Source organism: Gorilla gorilla, chromosome 10 (genome assembly GCF_029281585.2).
Source record: "Gorilla gorilla gorilla isolate KB3781 chromosome 10, NHGRI_mGorGor1-v2.1_pri, whole genome shotgun sequence".
Classification (NCBI taxonomy): domain Eukaryota; kingdom Metazoa; phylum Chordata; class Mammalia; order Primates; family Hominidae; genus Gorilla; species Gorilla gorilla.
This window is the reverse complement of record NC_073234.2, coordinates 22,500,921-22,528,286: the sequence shown is the minus strand read 5'-3', so window position 1 is coordinate 22,528,286 and position 27,366 is coordinate 22,500,921. Positions and strand designations below refer to the sequence as shown.

General features: G+C 52.9%; 3 protein-coding genes across 7 annotated transcripts; 1 reads left to right on the top strand and 2 right to left on the bottom strand.

Moving 5' to 3' along the window:
• Window positions 1-286: 286 nt before the first annotated feature.
• On the bottom strand, window positions 287-15,880 carry USP5 (ubiquitin specific peptidase 5). 2 transcript variants are annotated; one of them, XM_004052592.4, is made up of 20 exons: window positions 14,960-15,880; window positions 11,730-11,855; window positions 11,423-11,489; window positions 11,094-11,227; window positions 10,794-10,939; window positions 10,353-10,537; window positions 9,514-9,608; window positions 8,620-8,813; window positions 7,380-7,451; window positions 6,686-6,773; window positions 6,433-6,558; window positions 5,818-5,971; window positions 5,306-5,480; window positions 4,367-4,455; window positions 3,620-3,742; window positions 2,950-3,093; window positions 2,728-2,873; window positions 2,048-2,201; window positions 1,675-1,759; window positions 287-938 (listed from the first exon to the last, which is right to left on the bottom strand). In XM_004052592.4, exons 1-20 carry the CDS (start codon window positions 15,068-15,070, stop codon window positions 845-847), a joined length of 2,508 nt encoding a protein of 835 aa, XP_004052640.2. In that variant the 5' UTR covers window positions 15,071-15,880; the 3' UTR covers window positions 287-844. The 2 variants fall into 2 exon arrangements, with proteins under 2 accessions (XP_004052640.2, XP_004052641.2); XM_004052593.5 differs by having other exon boundaries at window positions 3,551-3,742; window positions 14,960-15,101.
• CDCA3 (cell division cycle associated 3) lies at window positions 15,853-18,435 on the top strand. 3 transcript variants are annotated; one of them, XR_002008053.4, is made up of 6 exons: window positions 15,853-16,028; window positions 16,241-16,417; window positions 16,659-16,788; window positions 17,405-17,698; window positions 17,851-17,941; window positions 18,066-18,202. XR_002008053.4 is itself a non-coding variant. In XM_004052598.5 (6 exons), exons 2-6 carry the CDS (start codon window positions 16,298-16,300, stop codon window positions 18,219-18,221), a joined length of 807 nt encoding a protein of 268 aa, XP_004052646.1. In that variant the 5' UTR covers window positions 15,853-16,028; window positions 16,241-16,297; the 3' UTR covers window positions 18,222-18,435. The 3 variants fall into 3 exon arrangements, 2 of the variants coding, with proteins under 2 accessions (XP_004052646.1, XP_018893509.1); XM_004052598.5 differs by having other exon boundaries at window positions 17,835-17,941; window positions 18,066-18,435; XM_019037964.4 differs by lacking the exon at window positions 17,851-17,941 and having other exon boundaries at window positions 18,066-18,435.
• Window positions 18,436-19,876: 1,441 nt separating this feature from the next.
• On the bottom strand, window positions 19,877-27,318 carry GNB3 (G protein subunit beta 3). 2 transcript variants are annotated; one of them, XM_063693784.1, is made up of 9 exons: window positions 25,912-27,318; window positions 25,632-25,670; window positions 24,184-24,290; window positions 24,023-24,086; window positions 23,735-23,897; window positions 23,562-23,628; window positions 23,282-23,483; window positions 21,453-21,669; window positions 19,877-20,478 (listed from the first exon to the last, which is right to left on the bottom strand). In XM_063693784.1, the coding sequence occupies exons 1-9, from the start codon at window positions 25,966-25,968 to the stop codon at window positions 20,372-20,374; spliced, it is 1,023 nt and encodes a 340-aa protein (XP_063549854.1). In that variant the 5' UTR covers window positions 25,969-27,318; the 3' UTR covers window positions 19,877-20,371. The 2 variants fall into 2 exon arrangements, with proteins under 2 accessions (XP_063549854.1, XP_063549853.1); XM_063693783.1 differs by lacking the exon at window positions 19,877-20,478 and having other exon boundaries at window positions 21,286-21,669.
• Window positions 27,319-27,366: the final 48 nt, after the last annotated feature.

Below are 27,366 nucleotides of genomic sequence, written 5' to 3'. Positions count from 1 at the left end.
CAGCCTGAAGCCAGCTAGCCACTAGGTACATTTGGGAAATCCTCCACTCCTGTGTGACTGAAGAGAGGGAAGGGCTCTTCACTCCATCTTTCCTTGGCTTTGTGTCGGCATTTAGTCACTCTACTCCACCTCCCCACCCAACCCCAATTTTCCTAGAGCTCTAGAACGAGTGAAAAGTGCAGATTTGCCTTTGGCGGGGAGGCGGCCAGAGTTAGGAGTTTTCTTAAGCGCCCTCCTGCTAACCCCAGGAAGGTAAGCCTCTTCCAAGGTATCAAACAGGACACAATTTAGCCGTTGTACTTTTATTCACATCGTGTATTTTGGCATTTTCCAGAGAAGGACAAGGAAGAGACAGGGTGGGGGAAAGACTGAGGCAGGAGGGCAAGGGGAGGGGGGGTCCCTATTTCCCTCACATCCCTCCTTGACCAACCACACAGGGGCAAACACAGGGGGAGGGGAGGCACAGGTGATCGCTCCACTGGGAGAGGATGCACAAAGCTACACCCACGCGCACAAACGAGACCCCTCCCTCCACACCAGGGGGCTGGGCGGGGCGACACAGAGAAGCAGAGCACTGTGGATTCCGGGGGCAGGGGAAGCAACAAAGTCTCCTTACAGACAGGTGGCCGGCCCCTCCCGTCCCCATCCTGCTCCATCCCCAGAGTCTATCACTGCCCTTCTGCTCTGCCCAGCCATTCTCCCACGGCCTCCAGCTTCTTCCCTGCTGCCGGGGACAAAAGGAAAAAGGGTACAGAGCAGAGGGGCTGAAGTCCATCCCTCAGCCCCTCTCCCTCATGCCAGGTGGTCTTCCCCTGCCCTCATTGGTAAGGGGTGAGGCAGGCTCTTAGCTGGCCACTCTCTGGTAGAAGTAGATGTAGCCCAGGTCCTTGGGCGGCTTCTCGGAGGCACACACTTTCTGGTCATTGTAGATCACCCATCTGGGGAAGTGGGGAAAACAGAAAAGGATGAACAAACTGGGCATTCCAAGTGGCATCATGTAGTCTCTCAGACATGGCCCCTGGAAGTGCTCTCCACATTCTCTGCCCGTACCCCAAATCCACAGCCCAGCCACCATGTGCCTTAAGGGAGCTTCACAACCTCACAAGGGTCACCGACCCTATTATGTCTTCAGATCCTCCAGTACCTTTACAACCACCCCCCCACCCATTCCAGGGAGGCAGGGGGTTGGTAAACTTTTTCTGGCAAGGGCCAGATAGTATTTGAGGTTCTGCAGGCCCTCTCTCTGGTCTCTGACACAACGACTCAACTTTCCTGCCGCAGCCTGAAAACAGGCACAAACAACACATAAACAAGTGTGTCCAGGTTCCAGTGAAAATTTATTTACAAAGGCAGGGGGCCTGGCCAGGCACGGTAGCTCATGCCTGTAATCCTAGCACTTTGGGAGGCCGAGGCAGAAGGACGACTTGAGCTCAGGAGTTCAAGACCAGCCTGGGCAACATAGTGAGATCCCATCTCTATTTTAAAAAAAAGCTGGTGGCCAGATCCAACCCTTGGGCCAATCACTGCTGTAAGACCTTCTGTCACTCTCTGGCACTTTATGTCCCCATCAGGCAGTCCCTTCACCTTCTCCCATAGCTATCCCAAGGACTTCCAAATGGCCCTCCTCATTCCCACCACCATTCTCCATTCAAAACGCATGTGGCCAGCACTCACCTGCCTTCCTTCTTGATGTGGCAGACGTAGTGACCACACATGGTAGAGGTGCCCATGTGACTAATGAAGGCAAAGAGCTGATACTCTAGGAAAGGAGAGAGGGGGTCAGAGAAGGAAACAGAAGAGGAATGCTTGAGTGATGGCCCAAAGATCCAGACAACAGCTCAGACTCAGGACAGGAGTTTCAGGGAATGTGAGGCAGGTACTGGGCCAGAGCCTGTCTCCATGTCAGAGAACCCCACCCTCAGATGCCACGTTGAGGTGGAGAGAAGCCCCTGACTCCTGAGGAGGGCAGAGCTGCCTGAATGAGGGATCTGGTGTAGCAGACTGACCAGATTCCACCAGGCCTGTCCTGCTTCCTGGGGATACTCACTTCCAGGACCATCCCGGACTTTAGGTCCCACCGGCACAGACTCAGAGATGGAGTCGGCAGCTGAGCGGCCCTCTGAGATGTCCATGGCAGCTTCAGCGTCCAGGTCGTCAATGTGACTGAAGATCCAGTCCACAGCCCGTTCTAAACTATTGTTCTTGGAGAGGAAGGAAGCATTACTTTTTTTCTTGAGACGGAGTCTTGCTCTGTCGCCCAGGCTGGAGTGCAGTGGCGCGATCTCGGCTCACTGCAAGCTCCGCCTCCCGGGTTCACGCCATTCTCCTGCCTCAGCCTCCCAAGTAGCTGGAACTACAGACGCCCACCACCACGCTTGGTTAATTTTTTGTATTTTTAGTAGAGACGTGGTTTCACCATGTTAGCCAGGATGGTCTTGATCTCCTGACCTCGTGATCCGCCCACCTCACCCTCCCAAAGTGCTGGGATTACAGGCGTGAGCCACCGCGCCCGGCCAAACAGAAGCATTACGTTTTTAACAAGTTCTGGGGCAAAAAACCCAGCAGTGAACGCAGGCTTCAGCTCCTTCATCGCAGCCACAAAAGAGTGGTGCCCAACCTCGGCCAGACCACACCTGTTGTCTTTGGTCTTGCTCAAGAAGGATGGCCCCTCATTCCAACCCCCTTCTTCCCCACTGGCCCCATGTCCTCAGCTGGGGCAGCCCATACCGTGGCCCGCAGCGCTTTCAGGGCCTGGTCCCGGGAGAAGCCCATGGAGACAATGGTGGTCACACAGTCCTCGGGAGGGGGGTCGGCTGCTGCACTTGTGGAGCCTGGCCCACTAGAGCCAGGCAGGATGAGGGGGTTTGCAAAATCTGTGGATGTGAAGGGGTTGATGTGTTTGGAGGAGGATGGAGGCCCTGCCCCACCCTGCTCCCCACCCCAGCCTACCTGGATCATCCATGTGTGACATGACCCAGTTCATGGCGGCCTCAGCCCCGCTGTTGCCCGTGTAGTAGACAGCTTTGCGGCAGGCGTCCATAGGGAAGCCCATCTCCACCAGCTGGATGATGACTGATTCATCCAGCATGGGTGCTGTAATGGGAATTGTGGGTACACGGACCGACTGATTGGGCCACTGTTTGCTCCTCCTCCCTCCCACAGGCCAGGACCCAGCCCTCTTCCAATCACCCATTCCATGCATTTTTCTCCCATGGATTGGCACCTTATCCCAAAACCAAAATGACCACACGATTGTAATGTGGGTCCCTGCCCATTCTCACAGAATGGGCCCTGTTTCTGGAGCATGATACCCCCACCCTACCCAAACCAGGGAGGTAACAAGGGCAGAGAGGCCACTAGCTGGCACTGCTGCCATCCACACCCATAAGGTGACTGGGAGTGCTCTGGGGAGGCCCCATGTCAATCAAAGAGGGCAGAGGAAATTTGAAAGGGAGGACAGGAGAAACACAAAGGACAGGGGCAGGGGATGCAAGGCAGAGAGGCCCCCATCAGCACGGGAGAGAGACAGGCAGGAAGAAGAGTCACTAACATGTCGGAGAGGAGAAGTGAGGGGAGCAGAAGGAGTCTTCGTCTTCGTTGCCATAGAAACCAAGGCTACCTTTGGGCTCATCCGGAGTGACCAGGGGTGGGGCAATGTCTGGCAGCTCCTCCTCTCCGGGCTGCAGCCCTGTGCCCCTCAACTGGGAGATGTCGAGCTCCTCTGGCATCTCGATGGACACATCTGTGGGAAAAGGGTCACCTCAGCAGCTCCCGGAGGCCTACCTGGAAAGTGATTCGGGAACCTCAATCCCCTGCCCCCTATGTCAGAACTGCTCTGTAAAGAGGAGCTGCTAAAAGCACGGCACCCATCTTAGGGGTCCCAGTAAAAGACAAATAATACTAAGCCTGGGAGTCAGGAGGCCAGGATGCTGGTCCTAGATCTACCACAAATAATCTATGGACAGGGCAGGGGCCTAGAACTTGTGAGACAGAATGATTTTATATTCCTGTGAGTCTCAACTTCCTTATCTAAAAAATGAAAGTACACCACGAGTTCTCAAATGACAGTCAGGGACCTGTAAGACTCATGAGAATTAACTGTTTCAAGATTATCAAAATGAAAACATTTTACCAATTATTTAAAAAAACTACAAAAATCACTTTTGGTTGTAAATCATACCTATAACAATCAAAGAAGTCTTTTAATATTTTTAGTTAGTGCTTTCAAACTAGACAAATTTTGAAACATTGAAGGTGATTTTTTTTCCCCTTTCAGAGGAAACTGAGAAACACTAGTTTATATGTGTTAAAGCCCCTTCTTTTTCTAGCATTTTCTGTGTAACCTCCCTCATTCCAGCAGCCATACCCAGTTTCTTGGGCACCCAGTCTAAGCCGAAGGTGAACTTCTTGATCTGGATGACCAGGTAGTCAGGGAATGAGGCAAATCGTGTGGTCCTAGGGAAGAGAGAATGTGCTGGTACCCAGAGAATCCCCAGGGTTTTCCTCTCCTGAAACTCCCACCTGGGGTTCAGCCCCTCATGGGTAGAAGTCCCAATAACCCAGAAGATCCTCCATATTCTTCTCTTCCCCTGGGCAGGTGTCTGATGCCTGTCCTCAGCCAACAAGGAGCAGTAGAGGCCAGAAGGAAGGCTGTCAACAAAAAAAAGAAAAAGAAAAAAGCCCAGGCATGGTGGCTCATATCTGTAATTCCAGCACTTTGGGAGGCCAAGGCAGGACGACTGCTTGAGCCCAGGAGTTAAGAGACCAACCTGGGCAACATAGCAAGACCCACACATAGAAAAAAAAAATAGCAAGACCCACACATAGAAAAAAAAAAAAACCCACACAGAGAGGAAGAGCTGTTTCACTGGCAGGAGCAGCAAAGGGCTGGGTAGCTGACTCCCCGAGACCAAAGCCCTTTTTCAGGTCTCACACCCATGCCAGGTGCCAATGGCTAGGCTCAAAGTGTGGCTATTTGCTGGAAATCCAAATTCTGCCCACAGCTGATCCTAAGTGCCTGTGCTCAGCCATGACTGAGGGGCAATGAAGAGAGGCTACGCTACAAAGAGACCCTGTGCCACAGAAGAGGGAGTGGTTGGGGAAGGACAAGGTGACAGATAGAGTCAGTACCCGTGTCCCCCCTACCAGGGCCCCTTGGTTCCATCAGGGCCAGATTACCAGCCCAACTGATTCAACCCTAAGGTTCCAACCACAAAGGGATGAAAGAACAGGGAAGAGACAGAAGTATCCTCTGGGATGGCTCTGCCATAGACCCACAGCCTCAGGCCCCGACCAGAGGACTTACTTGACAGCTACTGACTTGGCCTGCAGGGCCGTGCTCCAGAAGTCATCGACCTGCTCAGGGGCCCCGTAGGCCTCCAGGCAAGAGCTGAAGGGCACCTGGGCCCGAACCAGTTCTGGCAGTGCCATCTTCTCCTCTTCGGCTTGCCGCTTCTTCTCCTCGTACTCCAGAAGCTCCTCTGGTGACAGAATGGGTTGGTGGATCCTTCGGAGGGTGCTGCTTCTTTGCCTCCTTAGCCTCTCCCTACTGGCTCTGTGTCCGTATTTCAGTTCCTCTACCCTTCCAAAGCACCCCTGACACATGTCCAATATATCTCACCTGTTTCCATGCAGCTCTGCTAACAAGCTGAGTGTCCACTGGACGAGGTTAATCCTACCTACTCCTGGTGGCCCAGACTGGAACCTTGGCTGGTGGAGCAGGGCATTCCCTGGGCTGTGCTCCCATGAGGTGCCCAAGCATTCCTCCTAGACCTTAGCCTCCCACCGTGCCACGGCCTTGCTGATGGAGCAGCCTACCTTTGTTAAGGGCTGCATCCATGGGCACAGGCAGCTGCATGATGTAGTCAACTCGCTGGGTGTACTTCACCTTCTCTGTGGCCAGGCACTTGATCTTTTCCTCCACCAAGAAGCGGAACACTTCATTAGGATTTTCAGAGCTCCGGCAATTCCTCTATGGGAAAGAGGCAGGGTAGGGAGGTCTGGGCAGCCAGGGAACAGAATGGGGCCTGAAAGGTTCATGGGAGAGTCAGGGAGAGAAGGCAGACTACCACTCGGAACTCAGGGACACAAGAGCAGAGCAGAAACCTTCCCTAATTCACCAACCCCTCCCCATTTCTGGCCCCATCCCTGCACTGAGGGACTGTGTTGGAACACGCTTGTATTTTTCTTTATAAGCAGTAAGTATTCTCTTATCATTGTCTTTGGGCATAATCTGAATTGGGCTTCAAGCCCATCAAGGGTAGGGATCATCACCTTCACTGTCCTCCTCAGGTGCAAGCACTGTTCACAGGGACACAGACTGTTGGGGTTCAGGGATGGGACTGGGTTGGGGCTGATAGAGGGAGAAATGGGCAGGAAGGAAAGCGAGTAAATTGCAGGAAGATGGGGGTGTGCCATCTTGCCAGCCCTTACCTCCACCATGTTGATAAGGTGAAGGAAGAACTCCTGGGCATCCTGCTGCCGGTTGGTGGAGAATTCAGGGTGGCCCTTGCCAATGAGGGCCTTGAACATCCGAGGGGCAATGCCATCTTGAACTTCCTGGGAAGAGTCAGGGCAGGGACTCAGCTGGGGCTCAGTGGCCATCCAGGGGCCTTCTTTAGACATCTCCCAGACCTCAGCTTCCCCACAGTCCCAGGGCCTGAAAGGGACAGGGTCCTAGACGCACCTTCTGTTCTGGCACCCGCTCCCCATCGCCCGACTCCGGTACTGGCTTGGAATACTCCCCGGAGAGAAGGCCATGGCCCAGCTTGGCCCTGCATTAATATCCAAGAAAACATTTCACTTCAGTCAACTAACGACCCTGTGTGTCCCCAGCTCAACCCCCTGCTCGTGGCTCTCCCTAGCTAACTCTCAACAACGTGAAAAACCTTAGATTCTACAGGAACCCAGCTCAAGACAGACAACACGTCCAGAGGACAGTCACCCGAATGCTCCTAATAGGCCAGTGGTGGCCGTGCACGGTGGCTCACGCCTGTAATCCCAGCACTTTGGGAGGCCGAGGTGGGCAGATCACGAGGTCAGGAGATCAAGACCATCCTGGCCAACATGATGAAACCCCATCTCTACTAAAAATACAAAAAAAAATTAGCTGGGCATGGTGGCATGTGCCTGTAGTCCTAGCTACTCAGGAGACTGAGGCAGGAGAATCACTTGAACCCAGGAGGCAGAGGTTGTAGTGAGCCGAGATCGCGCCACTGCACTCCAGCCTGGCAACAGAGCAAGACTCCGTCTCAAAAAAAAAAAAAAAAAAAAAAAAAAGGCCAGGGGTTAAAGTGCTGTGCCCCCCAGGCGGTCAGGGAGGAGGAAGGTATATGGCCATGACTCTCAACAGCTTTCCTACATAGGACCTGGTTACATACACCTGGGTGCTGAAGTCCTGGGTAGGGTCTGTCGGGGCATTCTGGAAGATCTTCTCCAGCTTATCCACATACCTAAAAGTCAAGGGAAGGACAGTTGGAGGGGCTCTGGCTTGAGCTCTGAGGAAAAGGGAAGGGAGCAAACATTTACTAACTCTGTGAACGGGCTCCCCTCAAGACTGGGGAGTTGCTGTGGGTGAACCTGGGAGTCGCTTCTCTCCAGCAACCTGCCTGTTCTCCCCTTCTCAGCTATGTCCAATGTGCAAGCACGCTCGGCGGCAGAGGAGCCAGGGAGGGGGAAGATAGCCTGGGATTAGGATAAGTGCAGTTCACGTTCTATTGGACAGAACCTGTTGACATATTCTGAGCATTCACATTCTAATTGTTCTCCAAATTCGAAAGTAAACTCATTTCTGCTGAGAACCTGCCTTTATTCTTAGTGTACCAAGCCCCTCTCCTCCCCAAGTGCTACATGTCCATGTTAGGTGCTCATCTGATGTCACTGCCCTAAAATAAAGACCACCTGCTAACCCTTGAGTCTGTCAGAAGGCCACAGAGCCCTGGGACTTGGCACTCTGCACTATCAGTGGGGTTTGTGTGTTGGGGTGCCGGTGGTGCAGCTCCCTAACTTGCTCCCCTCACAGCATGTCAGCCAGAGTGTGACAGGAATTATTCTTTTTTTTTTTTAAGAGAAGACAGGGAGCCGGGCGTGGTGGCTCACGCCTGTAATCCCAGCACTTTGGGAGGCTGAGGCGAGTGGATCACGAGGTCAGGAGATCGAGACCACGGTGAAACCTCATCTCTACTAAAAAAAGAAAAAATTAGCTGGGCGTGGTGGCGGGCGCCTGTAGTCCCAGCTACTTGGGAGGCTGAGGCAGGAGAATGGCTTGAACCCGGGAGGCGGAGCTTGCAGTGAGCCGAGATCACGCCACTGCACTCCAGCCTGGGCGACAGAGCAAGACTCTGTCTCAAAAAAAAAAAAAAACAAACAACAAAAAAAACAAAGAGAAGACAGGGTCTCGCTATGTTGCCCAGGCTGGTCTCAACCTCCTGGCCTCAAGCAATTCTCCCATCTTGGCCTCCCGAAGTACTGGGATTACGGGTGTGGGCCAACACACCCAGCCGATAGGAACTACTCTAAGACTAGAATTAAACACAGAGGTGCTGAGGGAAGCTGAAGGAGGAGTATGCCCAGAGGGTGCTGATCAGGAGGGGGCCTGGGGAAGGAGAGGGCACTACTCACTTCCTCTGGAAGTCAGGGATGCTGAAGAGCACCTGGACCACAGAGTTGAGGTAGCAGCTGTTACCCAGGTTCCGGATGCCTGTGTAGCCAGGCCCAAACAGGGGCTTGAGTGGCACACCCGACTCCTGGATCAACTCCCATTCACCAATCCGCTGGTTCATGTCTATCTCCAACTCAGTCATCGTCTTGTCTGTCTGTGTGAGAAGGGGCACTTCAGACTGAGTGAGAAACTCAACCCTGTAGTTTTTACCTTGATCTCTCACTGAGTCTAGGATGATACTCAACTGTGGCCTAGAATTTGTGGAATTACAGGCTCAAACATCGGAGGTATGTTGAGTATCGTCCAGTTCAAGTTCTGGAAGGCCACACATAATTGTCCCAGAGGCCCGTTAGTCATCAGGGCCTCTGCTTGAATGAGGAATAAAATTTCCTTCTACCTGAAATGTTTTTCCCATCCTTAAGTTACCCCTAACCTCTTTCACATTGTCAGTTAAGCATTGCTTCCTCAGGGAAATGTCCCTGATCCCTAAACTAGGCCAGGCCACCCTGCTGTGAATTACTGTAGTACCCTCCGCCTCTCTTTTACAGTGCCCACCAGTTGGCAACTATTCACTTACTTATCTGGGAATGTGACTAATGTCTGCCTTTTCTTCTAGAGTAGAACTCTTGTAAGCAAAAACCACATCTGTCTTATTCACACAGCATCTAGCACATAGTAGGTACTCAGTACTATTCACTGAATAAATGATTTTAGATATTTAAAAGAAGCCTGTGTATCTTGGGGATGGGGTTAACTAGAAGATTTCTCCAAAACCCTACCTCAGCCTCAGGCAAAGAGGAAGGGCCCTCACAGGGGCAGGAAGTAGAAGAATCTGAAGTTGAAGGGGGTCTCACCTTCTGCATCTTCAGCATGTCGATGCCGAAGTGGGACAGGTGCTCAGCCAGGCTGGGGTCCAGGACCATGTCATCCTCATCATATGAGTACACGTCTAGAGCAGGAGGCAGGAAGAGAATCAGGGGAAGTGGCTCAGGACTAGCCAGGCCACCATCCCATCCCTTGCACAGAAGGGACTTGAGGGGACAGAAGGAGAGCCAGTAAGGTCCACCCTCTTGGTTCCCTTGAATATGAGTAATATGAGTGAGGTCATGGCCCTTCTGGGGCTGACGGTCAGGGTAGACAGATGAAACAGGGTGAGGGTTGGAATTACTTGTGATTCTGATTCTACCTGTATAGGATAAGGTAAGACAGGCTTGGTAGGAAAGGGATGAGGATTTGAGTGGGGAGTAATCAAAAATTTAGTCTCATCTGCAGTATTTTCCTTTTTTGAGACAGGGTCTCTGTAGCCCAGGCTGGAGTCCAGTGGTACAATCATAGCTCACTGCAGCCTCAACCTCCCGGGTGCTCAAACAATCCTCCTGCCTCAGCCTCCTGAGTAGGTGAGACTACAGGCAGGAGCTACCACACCCAGCCAATTTTTCTTTTTTTCTTTTTTTTCTTTTTTGGAGAGATGAGGTCTCACTATGTTGCCCAGGCTGGTCTCAAACTCGTAGGCTCAAGCGATTCTCCTGCCTTGGCCTCCCAAAGTGTTGGGATTGCAAACATGAGCCACCGCACCTGACTACTTTCCTTTCTTATCAAGATAATGCATTCATGTATTATACATGTCACACGAAATTACTAACAAATGAAATACATTTAAACACGAAAGTGGCTGAAGGAGGGGAGGCTGTACCAGCTCCATCAGGGGTGATGGTGCCCAGCTTGACAGCTAACGGGTAGCCTGTCTCTCGGTAGTGCTCCACAGCGTGGTTGTTGCCCCCACTGCCGTCGAAGTAGCGTCGCCCACAGAGGATGGAGCCATCAGTCAGGTTGAGCCACAGGTTCTCTCTCATGTCACACTTAGAGCACTTCCAGCCACTAACCCACAGAGAAGAGAATCAGCAGAAATGTGGGTCGGGGATTTGAGGGAGTGGCAGAGAGAGGGGGCTCTGCAGGCCCCCTGCCAATCCAAGGTCTCTCTCTCTTCTCCTCTGGCCATCCCCATGTCTTGTTCATTTCCAAGCTTCCCTTCCTGTCCTGCTCCCTACCCTCTCTCCCACCAGATCCCCCAGAAAAGTGGGCTCCTTGTCCTTGCTCTGGGGGTGGTGCCCGAGGCAGAGGGGCCAGGCCTCACCAGGGAGGGATTCGAGCAGGGTTGTCCAACTGCTTGAGGCTGAAGGCATGCTTAGACACCTGCCGTACTTCCCCATCCCATGCCTGCACCTCCTGCTTGCGGGAGGCTGAGTCGGCCGACAGTAGGGCCTCCACTGCACTGGTCACCTGGGGGAAGCAGAGGGTCAGAGGCAATACCCAACTCCCTGCCCCACATGCCCTTCTTCCCCTTGGCCTTCAGCTTTGTCAGTGCTTGCCTAAGACACCACTACCCTGGCCCATCTTGCTCTAGAATCTTGGGTAGCATAGAGGGGAGTCATACCCGATCTCTGACAATGTCAGGCAGTCCCCCCAGTCCATCCCGGGCAATCTCCAGGTAGTCTGGCAAAATGACAATCTTCACATCCTCGTCTAATTCAAACTTCTCCTCGCTAAGGTCAAACCCGCCTTCAACACCTGGAAGGATAGGGAAGAAGAGGGAGAGTAGAGCAATGACAACAGGTCAATGTCCCTCCTCCGAGCCAGCACCTCACTTGCCCCATCCAGAGTTCTAGGGCCATCAATCAGGCCCACTCTTTGGGGCTTTCCTGGTGCTGCTGAGAGCCAGAAAGACCAGCTCAGGGAGAAGAATAGGACTGCAGCGGTGCTCACCAATAGCCAGCCGCGTGGGCTTCTTCCGGGGTGGGTCTCCAGTGCCTGTAGCAGGGTCCTCCTCTTTCTGTAAAGAAGCAGGAAGGGCTGGATCAGCAATGAGCACCAGCGAAGGAACAAGTCGGGAGGAGGGACGGAAGGAGGTAGTGGTTCATCTCAGAACGGAATAAAGCTAAAAAACATCTGTGCCAAGCTTTAATGACACAAAAGTAGGTGAAAAAAAGAAACTGAGTCCAATAGGAGGTCAGAATGGAACAGATAGAATGGAACAGAATGTACCCAGGCCTTGCCCCAGCCCTGTTCCTACCAGGCGCCGGGTCCGCCGGAGGTGCAAGTAGACTCGCTGGCCAGTCTTATTGAAATGTCTCTCCACATACTGTTTCCCGAAGCCCAGAAACGTGTTCATACAGATGTAGAGGCCCCCCTCAGACTCCTGTAGGACAAGAGGTAAGGGTGAAAACACGAGGATGTTATGAAGCCTGGCCAGGTGAGGAAACCAAAACCTGGAGTCAGAAACTGCTGGGTTCCAGAAGAAATGTTCTGTTCTCTAACACTGTGTGGCCCTTGGCAAGTTATTTAGCCTTTTAGGACCTGGGACATAGCTAAGATTCTCCCCATTTTCTCCCATGACTTTGATAACAACCAACAAGGACATCAGGGGGCTGAGGAACACCAGCTCATCTTCGCCATTCAACAGCAACACCAGTCACCATTTATCTTTCCACCTGCTCCTTCTTGGGCTTTGGAGCTCTTTAATCAATCACAGAGGACTTCCTTCACCTCTGTCCTGAGGCTAACAGATCCAGAAAGTAAATGGGGATCAAATACTGTGGACTTCCAGTGCTGGAGATTACATTCAAAGGGAAAAAGGGTCCCTTCGTGGGAGAGGAAAGACTTTCATGTGAGACACCGAACCCAAACCAGGGACACCTAAGACAAACCCTATCTCATCTCCATCATTCAGAAAACCTTCCAGACCAGAGGAGCAGAGATTCCAGCACTTGAACAGTATATCTGACCCGAGTGTGCCAGCAAGCAAAATTACCTTTCCTTTAAAAAAAAAAAAAAATTTATTTTAGAGACACTGCACTCTGTCACCCAGGCTGGAGTGCAGTGGCACGATCATAGCTCACTGCAGCCTCAACCTCCCCAGCTCAAGTGATCCTTCTGCCTCAGTCTCCAAAGGAGCTGGGACTACAGGCACATGCCACCATGCCTAGATTTTTTTTTTTTTTTTTTTTTAGAGGTGGGGTCTCACTATGTTGCTTAGGCTGGTCTTTAACTTGTGGCCTCAAACAATCCTTCCACCTTGGCCTCCCAAAGTGCTGGGATTACAGCGGTGACACTAAACATCCAGCGAAAAAGACCTTTCTTTTACCACATTCTACCAGGTAGTCAAACCCTGGTCCACACTGTGAGTCTTCTCCCTCCTCTCCTGCTGAAGTGTGGCTTCCAGGGGAACAATGACTTGTTAGGGACTCACAGCTAAACATGCACCCAGTCTGGCAGGGTCATGAAGTCCAGCATTCCATAGCCACCACCCTCTCTCCTCTGCCTCCCCTCCGACCAATAAGATCCCTGCTGAAGTCCCAACAGTCACCAATCTCAAAGCCATCCCCTTCTGACAACAATCTCGCAACACTTGCTGAGATAGCTAGAACACACATAACCCATGAAAACAGGGACAGACGGGTGTCCACCCAGAAACACAGCTGAGAAGGGAGGACGGGCTTCCTCCAAAGCTGACCAAGTTTTCCAGTGCCTTTGTAAAGAGTGATGGAGAAGGTGGAGGAGGAAACTGGAGACAATAAGGGTCTTCCCTCAGATCCAAGGCTTTGAGCAACAACAGACATCCTCTTCCAGGAATAAAAGTCTCAGTGGCCTTGAACATTTCTCTGCTGTGATATGAAAAATAGTGCACTGTCTAAGGTAGTTCTTGGTCCCATAGATTGCTCTGTACCACTTCCTAGAACAGTGTGTACCGCAAGTTCATGAACAAATAGAGCATTTCTCACCGGGGAGGTCAACTAAGCTCTTTCTACCATGAGCCCAATTTGAAGGTAACCAAATATGCTGGAAGTTGGTTAGCAAAGAACTAGGGCACACTGAAAATCTCTTGACTTGGGGTGAAAAAGGGAAAGTTTCAGAAGATTACAAAAACCCTTTTTGGATTATTCAAAGCAGTTACTAAGGAGAGAGACAGGAGTGAATATAAGTGTAAAGAGGAACCCACTGACTTCTACCACCTGCTGGTAATTTAAGAAAAACCTTTCCCTCCTGGGAAGAATGTGGGAGCTCTGAAGTGATTAAACTCCTCTGTTGGAAATTAAAGATGCTGATTTCACCAAGGATTGGGAACCCTGGAGCTCTGCTCCGCGCAGTGCTCTTTTACCTCTGCCAAAGCCAGACTTCAGAGAAGCAGCACATTGTCTGAGGCCCAGATCAAAGCCTAGCAAACCAAGCAAACCACAAATCACAGTGATGATCCTGAACTGGGCCTCACATCATGCTGTTCTACTCAGTACTGGTGATGCAGTAATGAAGGCTTTCCACTCTGACTTGCAGTTTTCAGGCCATGAGCTGGTCTGGCAGAATACACTGGGCAGGGCACAGCAGCTTGAGGGGAGGGGTGGTGAGGGGGGCGGATCCCAACCAAGCTGCTGCCTTCTCAGTTCAGGCCCCAAAGGGCCTCGGCTTGAGGGTGACATAGGGAAGGCAGAACTGCAGGAAGGGAGGTACCAGGTGGAGCCTGCAAAACGTGAAGCATGGTGTGGGAGGTGGCTTTGTGTAACTAGCCAAGAGTGGGAGCGGGATGGGAAAGAGGCCTTAGCATCCTCCGAGAAAGAAACCACCTCTCTAGGAATACTTTAAAAGGGGTTATCTCAGCTGTCTGTGATAGGCTGGGGGGCGGGGGAAGGGTGGGGGCTGCGGCCATTGCTCACTTCAAAGGAGAAACGACTAGAGCTTTCCTCTCCTCTTTCCTCCCCTCCCCGCCCCCTGTCCGTTTTAACCACGGGGTGGAGGCTCTCTGCCTTTCTCAGAACCGGACTTCTTGAGAGCCCACTCCCAGACTATTAACCGCCTAGGAACTGCGGTCCCCACCCCCCAACTCCAACCCCGGCCGAGAACAGTGGGGAGTCGTCCCCATCACTCCTACACGAGACTACAAAACCCGGAGAGCCGTGCGCGGCAAACAAGGCCGACTGCCAGGTTTTCTCAAGGGTCCACTTGGGGGATGTAGTCCGACGGTCGGGCTGCGCCCCTAGCTTAGAACGGCAACGAAGGCAGTGAGTGACTACAATGCCCACAGTGCTCCACGAAGCGGGGAGCTGGAGAGGTGAGCGCGACGGCTTCCGGGGACGGTAGTCACACGACAGCCGCAGTTAATGAAAGGCAACGGCAGAGTGGAGCGTGGGAGACTACAAGTCCCATGGTGCATCGCAGGGAGGCGGTAGCCCAAGCCTTGCAGGCCCCGGCGGAATGACCAGGGCGATGGAAGGAAGTCGTGCTCGTTGCGGGCGTGGGGAATGGGCTTACCGGCGTGTCGAAGGAGAAGGCGCACTCGTCTTTGTGGACCCGGTCTCCAGCCTTAGGGACCCGGATCGTCGGTAATACTGACAGCAGCGCCTCCTCACTCAGCTCCGCCATGACACCGGCAGCAGCTTCTCCACACACGGCGGCTCCCACCGTTCCCAGTCCCCTCCCCTGCCCCTCCCGTCCAATGAGCGCCACTCGTTAGGGGCATGCGCCGCGGAGACGACGCGCGAGAATGGCAGTTGGACGGAGCTTGCCTGCCGGTGCTCCGCCCCTGCCCCGCGCTTGACTGACGCCAATGAGAAGCGCTCCTAAGGCAATTGATGGTTGAAAGAACCAATCCCACTCCTCCAGGGCGGGAGCGCACGCAGAGCAGCTAGGTGGGCCCCGGGGTTGCAGCTGCTGCGGCTCCGCAGCTGCTCCGGCTCCGGGACCCTTAGAGTCCATTTGCGTGCCTTCTATTGAAGAGCAGGAACTGACGGTTGTTTTAGGCCTCTCAATTCCAGGAAGTTTCCTGGGGACCTGTCCGGTCGCAAAGTCGAGGGGCAGTTGTCTTGGTATTTGAAAAGGGGGTATCCAGTGAGGCGGAGCTTGAGGGGGTTGTGTCGAGTGACTGATACAGCTGTCAACCAATAAAGCTACTATCGCTCGCCTCAGGAAAACCATCACAACTCCAGCTGGATGTGCGCATAATAGTGTAATCACTCATGATTCTATTTTGTTTAATAATTCGTTCTTGAGACTAGACGTCTCGAAAGCGAAGACTGGCACTCCTCAGTCTGCCACGGAAGGCTCGCAGGCCGATACTGAACAGAAGTACCCTTATCAAGGAGGCGTCACCCCTGGGCAAGCCTACCATCAGTCCATTGACACCCACAGTCACCATGATAGACGTTCTCCCAGACCAACAGCTTCCTTTGGCTCGAGGCGGGTCTTACGTGGAGGGCCTATGGGATCTACGTCGGCTCAGCCAATAGGGTCAGGGCAGGGGGCGTGGCGGGAAGTTTGAAACTGGTAACTTCGGGAGTTGAGCCACGAGCTGTTGTGCATCCAGAGGTGGAATTGGGGCCGGGTAAGTGATTTGAATAATTTAATAAGTAAGTTAGAGGGCTCGGCAGGCCCAGAACGAGCCATTTTGTCAGCTGCAGCAGTCATTAACTCCGCAGAGGCCTCTGGTCCCTCGCCAGGAAGTTTCTTCACTGGAAACTGGGAAGACAGGGTGGTTTAGGGTTGAAGGTCCGACGTGGAAGAGATAAGGGCTGAGACCTGAGTCACTTCTCACAGGCATTCCCTCCTCGTCCCGGGCTGGCCCTTGCCCCCACCCTGCAACTCCTGGTTGAGATGGGCTCAGCGAAGAGCGTCCCAGTCACACCAGCGCGGCCTCCGCCGCACAACAAGCATCTAGCTCGAGTGGCGGACCCCCGTTCACCTAGTGCTGGCATCCTGCGCACTCCCATCCAGGTACTCTGGGCCAGCGTGGGAAAGGCAGAGAATGTCTGAATTCTTGGGTCTCTTCCTAACCTGATTTTGAGACAGCCGTCATGCTCCCACCCTTATCCTAGCCTTATTTTCTGCAATCTCAATGTGTGTGGGGTAGGCTGGATATCTGAGGGCCTTGGCAATTCCTTCCTGGAATATGGGGAGGGGAGGAGAGGAGAGAAGAGTCAGGGCCCAGACTTGTTCTAGCCTATGGTCTTGACAGGTGGAGAGCTCTCCACAGCCAGGCCTACCAGCAGAGGAGCAACTGGAGGGTCTTAAACATGCCCAGGACTCAGATCCCCGCTCTCCTACTCTTGGTATTGCACGGACACCTATGAAGACCAGCAGTGGAGGTAAGTGTTGGGCCCAGGGAATGCTGATGAAGCTGTCATCTATTATTCTTGGGTAGGGTCCATGAAGCCATTCTCTCAGAGTTCCTTAAAGGGGCCTCCATCCTCCTGCTTCGGACCCATCTCACTCTTATCTCAATATTTTGTTCCCAGCCTGGGTGCGGTGGCTCATGCCTGTAATCCCAGCACTTTGGAAGGCCGGGGTGGTCAGATCGCTTGAGCCCAGGAGTTCAAGACCAGCCTAGGCAACATGGCAAAACCCCATCTCTACAAAAAATACACACACACACACACACACACACACACACACACAAAAGCACGGTGGCATGGGCCTGTGATCCCAGCTACTCAGGAGGCTGAAGTGGGAGGATTGCTTGAGCCCACGAGGTCAAGGCTGCAGTGAACTGTGATCACGCCACTGCACTCCAGCCTGGGGGACAGAGCAAGCCCCATCTCAAAAAAAAAAAAAAAATTGCTCCCTTTCACCTTGATTTCCTTGATTTCTCTCTTCCCACTTGCTCACCCTCCTGGGCATGAGTCCTGAGGTTCCTGTATGTTTTGCTCCTTGCTGAATGTTGTGTATCAGAAGGTCACTGTTCACTTCACTTTCTTCCTCTAGACCCCCCAAGCCCACTGGTGAAACAGCTGAGTGAAGTATTTGAAACTGAAGACTCTAAATCAAATCTTCCCCCAGAGCCTGTTCTGCCCCCAGAGGCACCTTTATCTTCTGAATTGGACTTGCCTCTGGGTACCCAGTTATCTGTTGAGGAACAGATGCCACCTTGGAACCAGACTGAGTTCCCCTCCAAACAGGTGTTTTCCAAGGAGGAAGCAAGACAGCCCACAGAAACCCCTGTGGCCAGCCAGAGCTCCGACAAGCCCTCAAAGGACCCTGAGACTCCCAGATCTTCAGGTACAAAATCTAAAGGCAAGATGCAGGGAAGATAAACTAGGATAATGTTTTGGGATAAGGTCCATGGGTGAGTGTGGGAGGAATAAACTGTAAGTCCTAGTTTTGGGTCCTTGCTTTAACACCTTACCCACCCCAGGTTCTATGCGCAATAGATGGAAACCAAACAGCAGCAAGGTACTAGGCAGATCCCCCCTCACCATCCTGCAGGATGACAACTCCCCTGGCACCCTGACACTACGACAGGTAAAGGAAGAGAAAGTGCAAGCTGTTACTAGGATATCCAATGTAGAGGGTGGGAGACCCTTTTATCCAGATCTTCCCTCTCCTGAATAGCAACTCCCCCCAACTCATACACTGCCGTTTTCAGGGTAAGCGGCCTTCACCCCTAAGTGAAAATGTTAGTGAACTAAAGGAAGGAGCCATTCTTGGAACTGGACGACTTCTGAAAACTGGAGGACGAGCATGGGAGCAAGGCCAGGACCATGACAAGGAAAATCAGCACTTTCCCTTGGTGGAGAGCTAGGCCCTGCATGGCCCCAGCAATGCAGTCACCCAGGGCCTGGTGATATCTGTGTCCTCTCACCCCTTCTTTCCCGGGATACCGAGGAAAGGCTTGTTTTCTCAGACTCCTCCTCAACTACCAAACTGGGACTCACAGCTTTATTGGGCTTTCTTTGTGTCTTGTGTGTTTCTTTTATATTAAAGGAAGTAATTTTAAATGTTACTTTAAAAAGGTATATGTAAATCTTGCACCGAGTTTTCTGTGTGTAGAATGGCAGCCTAGAGAGCTTGTGTTCCCTGGCCTGAGCCCACTGATGCTCTGAGCCTCCTTTGCACATCTCCCTTAAACCATGGTGTCCCTATGGCTCTGTCCTTGGCCCTTTCCTCCTGCTCTCCCTAGGTGTTTACTTCTAGGGCTTTAGCTATCACTTCCCTATATTCTGGTAACTTTCAGGTCTCTCTCTCTAACCCTGACCTTTATCCAGCTGCCTTATAAGTACTTCAAAGTCAGTTTGTCTAAAACTGAATTTATGATCTTCCCCCAAAAGCTATTCCTCGTTCCCTCTTCCCTATCCTTGTGAATGACAGCATTATCTACCCAGCCACCAAACCCAAACCTTGGCCATTATCTCGAATCCTTCCCTCCCAATGTCCTATATCCTAGCATTTGGTCACTAAATCCTGGTGATTCCACATTTTGTTTGTTTGCTTGTGTTTTAGAGGCAGGGTCTTGCTCTTGTCACCCAGGCTGGAGTGCAGTAGCGCGATCACAGCTCACTGCAGCCTCAACTTCCTGAGCTCAAGCGATTCTCCTGTCTCAGCCTCTCGAGTAGCTGGGATTATAGGCATGAGCCACCAGGCCTGGCTAATTTTTGTATTTTTTTTATAGAGATGAGGTCTTGCCATATTGCCCAGGCTGGTTTCAAACTCCTAGGCTCAAGTGTTCTGCCTGCCTCAGCCTCCTGAAGTGCTGGGATTACAGGCATGAGCCACCATGCCCAGCCTGCCCAGGTAATTTTTAATTTTTTTGTAGATACAGGGTCTCACTATGTTGCTCAGGCTTGTCTCAAACTCCAGACCTCAAGAGATCCTTCTGCCTCAGCCTTCCAAGGCTCTGGGATTACAGGCATGAGCCACTGTTCCAGCTGATTCCACATCTTTAATCTCTTCCTAATCCCTCTCCCTAACCCCTCTGTCCTGTTGCTCTTGCATTTCTTGCCACCTGCCTCCTACCTTGTTTCCCCAGTGCCAGTCCCTCCCTTTCATCAACCTACACTGCTTCTTTCTGAAAGATCTGGAGCAATCTTTCTGAGAAGCATAACTGATCATGTTATTACTCTGCTCAGAACTCCTCAATGGCTTCTCATTGCCCTTAGGAAAAAGTCTGGACTCTCTGGCTTGACATTCAAGACCTTTTATAATCTGATTCCTTCTCAAGCTAACCCTCCCGTACAAACACATGGGCACCACAGGCAGGCCATAGCGAACTGCTGCACACAGTCCCCCAGCCACCTGCTGAATACCTTCTCCCCCTGACCCATCTCAGGCCTCCTCCCATAAGCCCACAAGCTGTCCAGTACCCAGCCTTTATCACAGCACCTGTAACACATTACTGCCCTTAAATGGGACCTGGGTCTTTTTGGAACAGAAGAGAGTGGAAGGCAAACATCACAGATGTACCAGGGTGCTACACTTTATTGCAGGTGTCTTAGGAGAGAAAAAAAGGTAGAAAAAGGAGAAAGCATGAATAAGAAGAGGGCCAGGACCCTAGTGGTGCCAGAGCCATAGTCACAGGGCCAAACGCCCCATACCACCCAGGCCTGGACAAAGGTAGTGGCTCTGGGGGAGGAATCCTAGGGCCTGGGGCCTCAGACTCAAGTCTGCTGGACCTGCAAAGGGCTGGGGAGGGGCCGGTTGTCCTTGCTCATTAAGGGAGAGGCTGTGAGGACTGTGGGGAGGGAAGGCCATGGGAGGAGATGGGGCAGTTCTTTGCCCCTGTGTCCCTGATGCTGCCTCCCAAAGGCACAGTCCCATGCTCCCTACTGCCCTCAAAGGAGAAAGCTTAGTGGGAATGGCACCCGGAATATAGAAGAGAACACCTGAATGAGATGGGGTCGGGCAGGGGGCTGCTGAGTGTCTTCACTGCCTTCCACTTCCCTTTCTCCAGCCTCCTCAGTTCCAGATTTTGAGGAAGCTGTCCCAGGAACCTGTGGCCACAGCCATCCCATCAGCTGTGACTCCCAGGCAGCTCACCCTGTTATCGTGGCCAGAGAGGATGCCTGAGGAAGAGGGAAAGGAGTCAGCCTGTCTCTCCAAGCTGATTTGGAAAGCAGTGTGTGCATGCGTGTAAGTGTATGCATTGGTGTGTGTATGTGTGTGTGTGGGGGATATGTGTGCATGTGTGTGCATGTGTGGGTGTGTGTACATGTGTGTGCATGTGTGCTTGAGCACATGCATGCAGGGATCCTAGACTTGGTAGACTGGGCTCAACCCCTGAAGAAGGCTAAGAGACTGAAAGAGGATTAGCTGTAGGGCAGGGGGTTCTCTGTCAAGAGCTTTGGTTGGGGGAGGGCTGGGATCAGACAGAGAAAGGCTGGAAGCATCTGTGTACTATGAAAAAACCTGAGGGCACCTTGACAGGTGCTGGAAAAGAGAAGGCAACCGTTCATCCTATTTCTTTGCTTCCAGATGAAGAAACTGAGGCCCATGGAGGAGTGACTTGTGCAAGGACACTCAGAAAGTGAGCAACAGAATTAGGATTTGGATTCTGCCCCTGGCCAGTGTTATTTTCATCAGCACCTGGCCTCTTGATAGAGAAGAAGCCATCCTATCTGACCAACTTCAGGCTAGTCTTAGATGAGCCCTAGGCTGCAGTCAGCGCCCTCGGGCCACTCCAGATCTCCTTGATTCTGCCTTGATTCCATGTTTCCCTGAGGCTGTCTTGCCTCTCAGTGGGTGCCCCTGAAATGCCAGGAACCCAGAACTGACCGGACAGTCATGGTCCACAGATCTCCTAGGGCAGGGAGCAGCCATGGCATTGGGCAGTGGAGAGAGGCTGCTTAGAGCAACACTGAGGGAAGACAGTCCTAGTTGGGAACCAAGGGGTACTGGATTCCAGGGGTGGAGTCACCCAGTGACAAGGGACAGCAGTAAGAGAGTCCGAAATGGGAGCTGATGGGCGGTACAGAATGGGGAGGGAGGGCTGGGGAGGGTCCTTCCAGCTGAGGAAGCAGCAGCCAGGGCTGGCCCTTACCCACACGCTCAGACTTCATGGAGTCCCAGACATTGCAGTTGAAGTCGTCGTAGCCAGCGAATAGCAGGCGGCCACTGAGGGAGAAGGCCACGGATGTGATGCCGCAGATGATGCTCTCGTGGGAGAAGCAGATCAGCTCCTGGTCTGCCCGCAGGTCAAACAAGCGGCAGGAAGCATCATCCGAGCCCGTGCAGATGGCCTCTCCATTGGGGAAGAACTGAGGGCACGGGTGGCAAGTGGGTCAGGGATCAGACCTGGGCAGCCCACAGCCTCTCCCGCCCTCTGCCTCCCACCTGACAGCTCCAGGGCAAGCCGCTGCTCTCAGCCTCCCTGCCTGTCCCTTCCTTGGTTTGGGGTGAGAAGCAGCCCTGCCAACACATACCACATGCCAGTGACTTCCCTATGCCCCTCGCCTGCTCTGCAGTATACAGCGCTGCAGGCAGGCATCATTTCCATGTCGCAGGCAAGAGCACCAATGCTTGCCTGCAGTGACCCGGCTAGAAGGGCGGACGGAGGTTGTCCCAGACTCCCAGACTACACAAGTGGGCTGGATCAGGGTGTGCAAGAACAGGGTCCAGTACAAATGCAAGGCCTGGATCTCATGGCGAGCAAATGTCAGATAAGCTCAAACGGAGGGAGAGTCTACAGAAAACTGGTTTGTACTCTTCAAAAATGTCAATGACATAAAAGACAAAGGTGGGAAAACAGTTCCAGTTTAAAGGTGGTGACGAAAAAGATATGGCGAGGAAAGGTAATGCACGTTTCTGGATTGGATCCTGGACAGAAAAAAACATGAGCTATTATGGACATTTTTGAGGCTATTGGTGAAATTTGAATATAGACTGTAGACTGTAGTATTGTGTCAATGTTGAGTTTCCTGATCTTAAGAATCATACAGTGATTATGCTACAGAAGGGCTTTGTTTCAGGAAGTACTTAAGGGGTAAAGAAACATGATGTCTGCAACCTACTTTCAAAAGACACAGAAAGAAAATGTGTATCTACATCTAAGTGTGTATGTGTGTGTGTATCTATGGCTATTTCTCTACAGAGAAAAAATGATAAAGCAAACGTGATAAAATGGGCTAGGCGTGGTGGCTCATGCCTGTAATCCCAATATTTTGGGAGACTGAGGCAGGAGGATCGCTTGAGCTCAGAAGTTCCAGCTCAGCCTGGGCAACATAGTGGGAACCCATCTCTACACAAAAATCAAAACATTAGCCAAGCGTGGTCACACGCATCTGTAGTCCCAGCTACTCAGGAGGCTGTGGTGGGAGGATTGGTTGAACCCTGGAGGTTGAGGCTGCAGCGAGCCATGATAGCACCACTGCATCCAGACTGGGCAACAGTGTGAGACTCTGTCTCCAAAAAAAGGAAAGAAAGAAAGGGCTAGGGAAGACTGGGCACAGTGGCTCACATCTGTAATCCCAGCACTGCACTCTGGGAAGCTGAGGTGGGAGGATCACCTCAGGTCAAGAGTTCAAGACCAGCCTGGCCAACATGGCAAAACCCCATCTCTACTAAAAATACAAAAATTAGCCGGGCATGGTGGCGCACACCTGTAATCCCAGCTACTCAGGAGGCTGAAGCAGGAGAATTGCTCCAACCCAGGAGGCAGAGGTTGCAGTGAGCCAAGATTGCACCACTACACTCCAGCCTGGGCGACAAAGTAAGACTCTGTCTCAAAAAAAAAAAAAAAAAAAAAAAAAAAGAAAGACAGTAAGAAAGGGCTAGGGAAGCTATGGGAGGGGCAGAGGATGTGTATTGTATGTGTTGTGGGGAGTGTGGGGGAAGGAGTTGGAGTGAAGCTGGGGTGGGGGGTGCACTCACACAGATGGCGTTGATGTCCGACTCGTGGCCAGTGAAAGTCTGACGGCAGGTCCCCTCTCGCACATCCCAGAGCTTGGCACTGGCATCACAGGCCCCCGAAATGAAGAGATTGAAGTCAGGAGACACAGCCAGGCTCATGCAGTCACCCGTGTGTCCCACAAATACAGTCTTCTGCTGCCCAGTCTCAATGTCCCACAAGGCACTGCCAAAAGGGAGGGAGACTGTTAGAGAAAGGCCGGGCCCACTCCCAAGCCCCAGCACCAGCAACATTCAGCCTCACCACGTGGTGTCCCCCGAGCTGGTCACAATATTGTTGTCATCCAGGAAGCGGCAGCAGGAGAGATAACCTGGAGGCAGTTAGAAGGACAGTGCCCTGGCTGCAGAGCCACAGCCCACTGGAAGCCCAGGGTTCCCTGAACCCCTCAGGAGGGGAGGAGAGGGTCTCTCCCTCACCTGTGTGAGCAGAAAGCTCCCGGCTGACCTTCACATTGCCCTCACGGGATTTGAGGTTATAGATGGAACACATGTTGTCCAGCCCCCCACATGCCACAAAGTTCCCTGATGGGGCATAGGCACAGGTCATGACCCAGGAGGAGCGCAGTGGGATGGCGTGCACCTGCAGGGAGGGTGGTTTGAGCAGAGATGGGACCAGAGCCAAGCTCCCAGCTGGGCACAGGAGGGTAGGCATGGCGCCCCTAGGAAGGATGCAGTGGTGGAGGCTCAGGGAGGCAGGGCTGGTACCTTGTTGGTGGTGTAGCTGTCCCACACGATCAGCTTCCCATCTTGCGAGGCACTTACCAGCAGCCTGGGGAGAGGGCATCCCATATCATGCAAGCCTCCCCTTCCCGCCTTCCTCACTCCCGCTCTCGCCCTCCCATTCTCGGTTCCCCCCCAAGCCTCACTTAGAATCAGTGGCCCAGTGCATGGCATAAATCTTGGCCAGGTGCCCCCTTAACGTCCGCCGCGTCCGCATCTGGACTCGTCCCACCACCTCTAGGCCAGACACCAGCTGGAGAGAGAGGGGCACTGAATATCAGGGTGAGCAGGTTACATGCCCAGATGTCTGTCACTGCCACTGATCTATACAAGTTCCCGCTCTGTGCCAGGCTCTAGGTCAGGCCCCCAGACTTAAAGAAATAAGTCTCTGCCCTGGAGTGTCTTAGACTGATGTGGGAAAGAGATGCATGCATGGCCAGAGGTGTGTTGCTAAGTGTTTAACAAGCACTTCTCCAGCGTTGGTGAGGAAGGTGAGAAGGTGATTTCCATGATACGAATACTTGCACTTTGACCAGTTTCCAGCTGCCAATGTGAGGTCATTGGAAACGGATTTGGGAAGAGATGCACACAGCTGGCTCTCCCAAGCCGAGAGGAGCCTGCTTTCACCCACCGCTGCAGCACAGCTAGCTTTTTAACTGGGTGCCTGGGGCATCACCATGACCCTGAACTGCACCTCCTGACATTTGTGGTACTATGCCCCTTGAGCTCTAACCACATTTTAGACTTAGGCTGGGGGTCCAGAGTGAACAGACTTGATTTGCCATCACTTGCATTGCTATCTTTTTTTAAAAAGTTAAAAACAATTTTTTTTATATTAAGAAGAGATCTCACTATGTTGCCCAGGCTGGTCTCAAACTCCTGAGCTCAAGTGATCCTTCCACGTCAGTCTCCCAAAGGGCTGGGATTACAGGCGTGAACCACTGTGCCTGGCCTGCTTTGTTATCTTGGGCAAGTTGCTTCACCTCCCTGAGTCTGTTTACTCAAGATGTAAAATGAGGCTTATGATAGCACCTACCTTACGGAGATATCATGAAAATTCAATGAAGTCAGGTATTTATGCAGCTTAGCCCAGTATCTGGCTCATAAAAAGTGTTCACTATTAACATATTTAATCCAATCTAAGATGCATCACTAAGAAAGAAAAGATGCTGTCAATTCTAATTGAAACGATGATCCATTGTTGAATGCACCTTGATTTCAGAGATGTCAAAATGTGAAGAAATGTGCATCTTAGAATTGACAAAATACAGTATAGAAAACTAGCAGCTAGAGTCTACAAGGGCTTCATAATTTACAAAGTACTATCGCCTCTTCATCTTCAAGGCCCTGGGAGGGGGCTGTGGTCACTCTTGTTCTACGGATGAGAATAGGAACCGTGTCCACATCTTTCGCATCCGATATGGTGCCTGGCTCAGAGCAGGTCCCACTAAATGTTGGTCGAATGAATTAATTAATGGGTTTCCTCACTCCAAGGACATGCTGTACTAATGCTCGGAGCAACGCGCTATTGCGGGTTGGGGAGCTCCCTTCCCCTCCCCCCATGCCCTGCCTTCAGGGGGACAGGGGGTCTTACCTCTGCCAGAGTAACGTCAGCACAGGCTTTCCTGGCATCCTGCAGGGAAAGCAGACATCAGGGGAGCAAGGGCGAGGTGGGGGTGGCAGGTGCATGGGCTTTCAGGGCAGGTTGGTCTTGGGGCTCTGGGGCTTGGGGGTCTCAGATATGCGAACCAAGTTTAGAAAGTCCCTGGTCGCTTCTAGTCACTCAAGAGCAAACCCAGCCCCCTCCCCCTGGGCCACACTCCTCATGTCCCCAGCTGTTTTCTGGGGCCCCAGTGGGAGGGCTCTGGAGTTACTGCAATCTGCTTCTTGAGCTGCTCCGCTTCCTGACGCAGTTGCTCCATCTCCCCCATGGCTGACAGGTCGAGGGGTCACTCTGGCTCCTGCCAGGAACATGGGGTCGGTGTGAGGAACCCCCATCAGGCTGTGCTTCTGCGCTTCGTGCCCACACCAGACTCCAAGACACAGGGAAACGACTGGGTGGCTGCACCCTCTCCCCAGCTAGGCCCTCCAAGTTTGGGGTCCTTTGCATCCAGCCCCAGCCTGCCTGAGCCCTGCCTGCGCCCCAGCCCAGGAGAGCAGAGCCCAGGCCAGCTCCCTCTTACTTGGGCTCTGGCTGGACCTCGGCCGGGTTTCCAGCTCCGGTTCCTGGGAGCCTCCTTACTCCCTCAGCTGCGACGCCCACGCCCGCCCGTCACCTGCCCAGGCTCTGCTGCCAGAGGAGCTGGCCTGGCCTGGCCCCTACCGGCGGGGGGTTGGGGGGGCCTGACAGGGAAGGGTAGAGCCAACCACGACGACGTCAGGCAAATGAAATCAGCTGGCAGGGGTTGGAGGAAGGGGTGGGGGGAGGGAGGGAGGTGTACGGATTCCAGAGAGACTTGGGCCCAGCCTGGAGGAGGGTTGGGGGCAGGAGTGTGGGGCCATAGAGAGGAGCGGCCCCCACCACAAGCCCTGAGAGAGGAGGGGGTGAAGGGGTGCTTCCCTGGTCAGTCTCTGCAGGCAGAGATAAGAGCATCAGGCCCCACAGGATTAGAGCAAAGCTGTGAGGATTAAGGGTTGGGGTTTGGGAGGGGTGCAAAGGAGCAGAGACAACTACAGCTCCAGTGGCCCCCCTGGTCCCGGCCCCCATCCATGGTGATGATCTTGGCAGTCAGGGCCACTTAGCAACCAGGCCAGGAGGCAGGATATAAGGGTGATAGATGGCCCCATTGTCAGTACCTCAAACTGTGCTCCTCAGCTCAGGGTGGTGGGGAAGAGGGTTTGGTGAGTATGGGAGGGTACAGGCAGGAGCTGAGATTAGAAAGGACTGATCTGGATAATCCTTCTTCTCAACAAACCCCAACCAGCTGCCTCTGGGTCTGATCCTGTCGGGGGAGAAAGGTACAGGGGACCCACAGAGAAGGATGGACAGGTCTGCCCGTATTGTGGGCGGGCAACGGATTTCAAGTGGAGGGAAGCCCTGCACGCTGCTCCCAGGCTGGGGTCTGGCCCCCTCCTTGCCCTCTCGAGGCTGTGAACGCAGGGGTCAGAGAGAAAGCAGGCGGCCCTAAGTCTCAGCAAAGCTCAGAGAGGGAAGACAGGGCTTACACTTGGAGGCCTAAGGAGCAGCTGCCAGAGGCTTGGGTCATTTGCATGAGGGGAGCAGGTGGCTGAGATTTCCCTGACAAATCACAGGCTCCAGGGGCCCTGCCTCTGGGAGGCCCAAAGACACCTGTCTCCTCCCAGGCCAGCCAGAGCCACCCCCACCTCCA

What these genes read in the sequence shown, in the direction of transcription:
- USP5 (XM_004052593.5), bottom strand. Translation starts at nt 15,070, where the DNA reads ATGGCGGAGCTGAGTGAGGAGGCGCTGCTGTCAGTATTACCGACGATC. An exon ending in CATCACCCCTGATGGAGCTG is followed by an intron (nt 9,609 to 10,352) that starts GTACAGCCTCCC and finishes CTCCTGCTCTAG; the next exon opens with ACGTGTACTCATATGATGAG. An exon ending in ACATGCTGAAGATGCAGAAG is followed by an intron (nt 8,814 to 9,513) that starts GTGAGACCCCCT and finishes CTTCTCACACAG; the next exon opens with ACAGACAAGACGATGACTGA.
- CDCA3 (XM_004052598.5), top strand. Translation starts at nt 16,298, where the DNA reads ATGGGCTCAGCGAAGAGCGTCCCAGTCACACCAGCGCGGCCTCCGCCG. An exon ending in TCCTGCGCACTCCCATCCAG is followed by an intron (nt 16,418 to 16,658) that starts GTACTCTGGGCC and finishes TGGTCTTGACAG; the next exon opens with GTGGAGAGCTCTCCACAGCC. An exon ending in GCACCCTGACACTACGACAG is followed by an intron (nt 17,942 to 18,065) that starts GTAAAGGAAGAG and finishes TGCCGTTTTCAG; the next exon opens with GGTAAGCGGCCTTCACCCCT.
- GNB3 (XM_063693783.1), bottom strand. Translation starts at nt 25,968, where the DNA reads ATGGGGGAGATGGAGCAACTGCGTCAGGAAGCGGAGCAGCTCAAGAAG. An exon ending in AGCTCAAGAAGCAGATTGCA is followed by an intron (nt 25,671 to 25,911) that starts GTAACTCCAGAG and finishes CTTTCCCTGCAG; the next exon opens with GATGCCAGGAAAGCCTGTGC. An exon ending in AGCTCGGGGGACACCACGTG is followed by an intron (nt 23,484 to 23,561) that starts GTGAGGCTGAAT and finishes CCCTTTTGGCAG; the next exon opens with TGCCTTGTGGGACATTGAGA.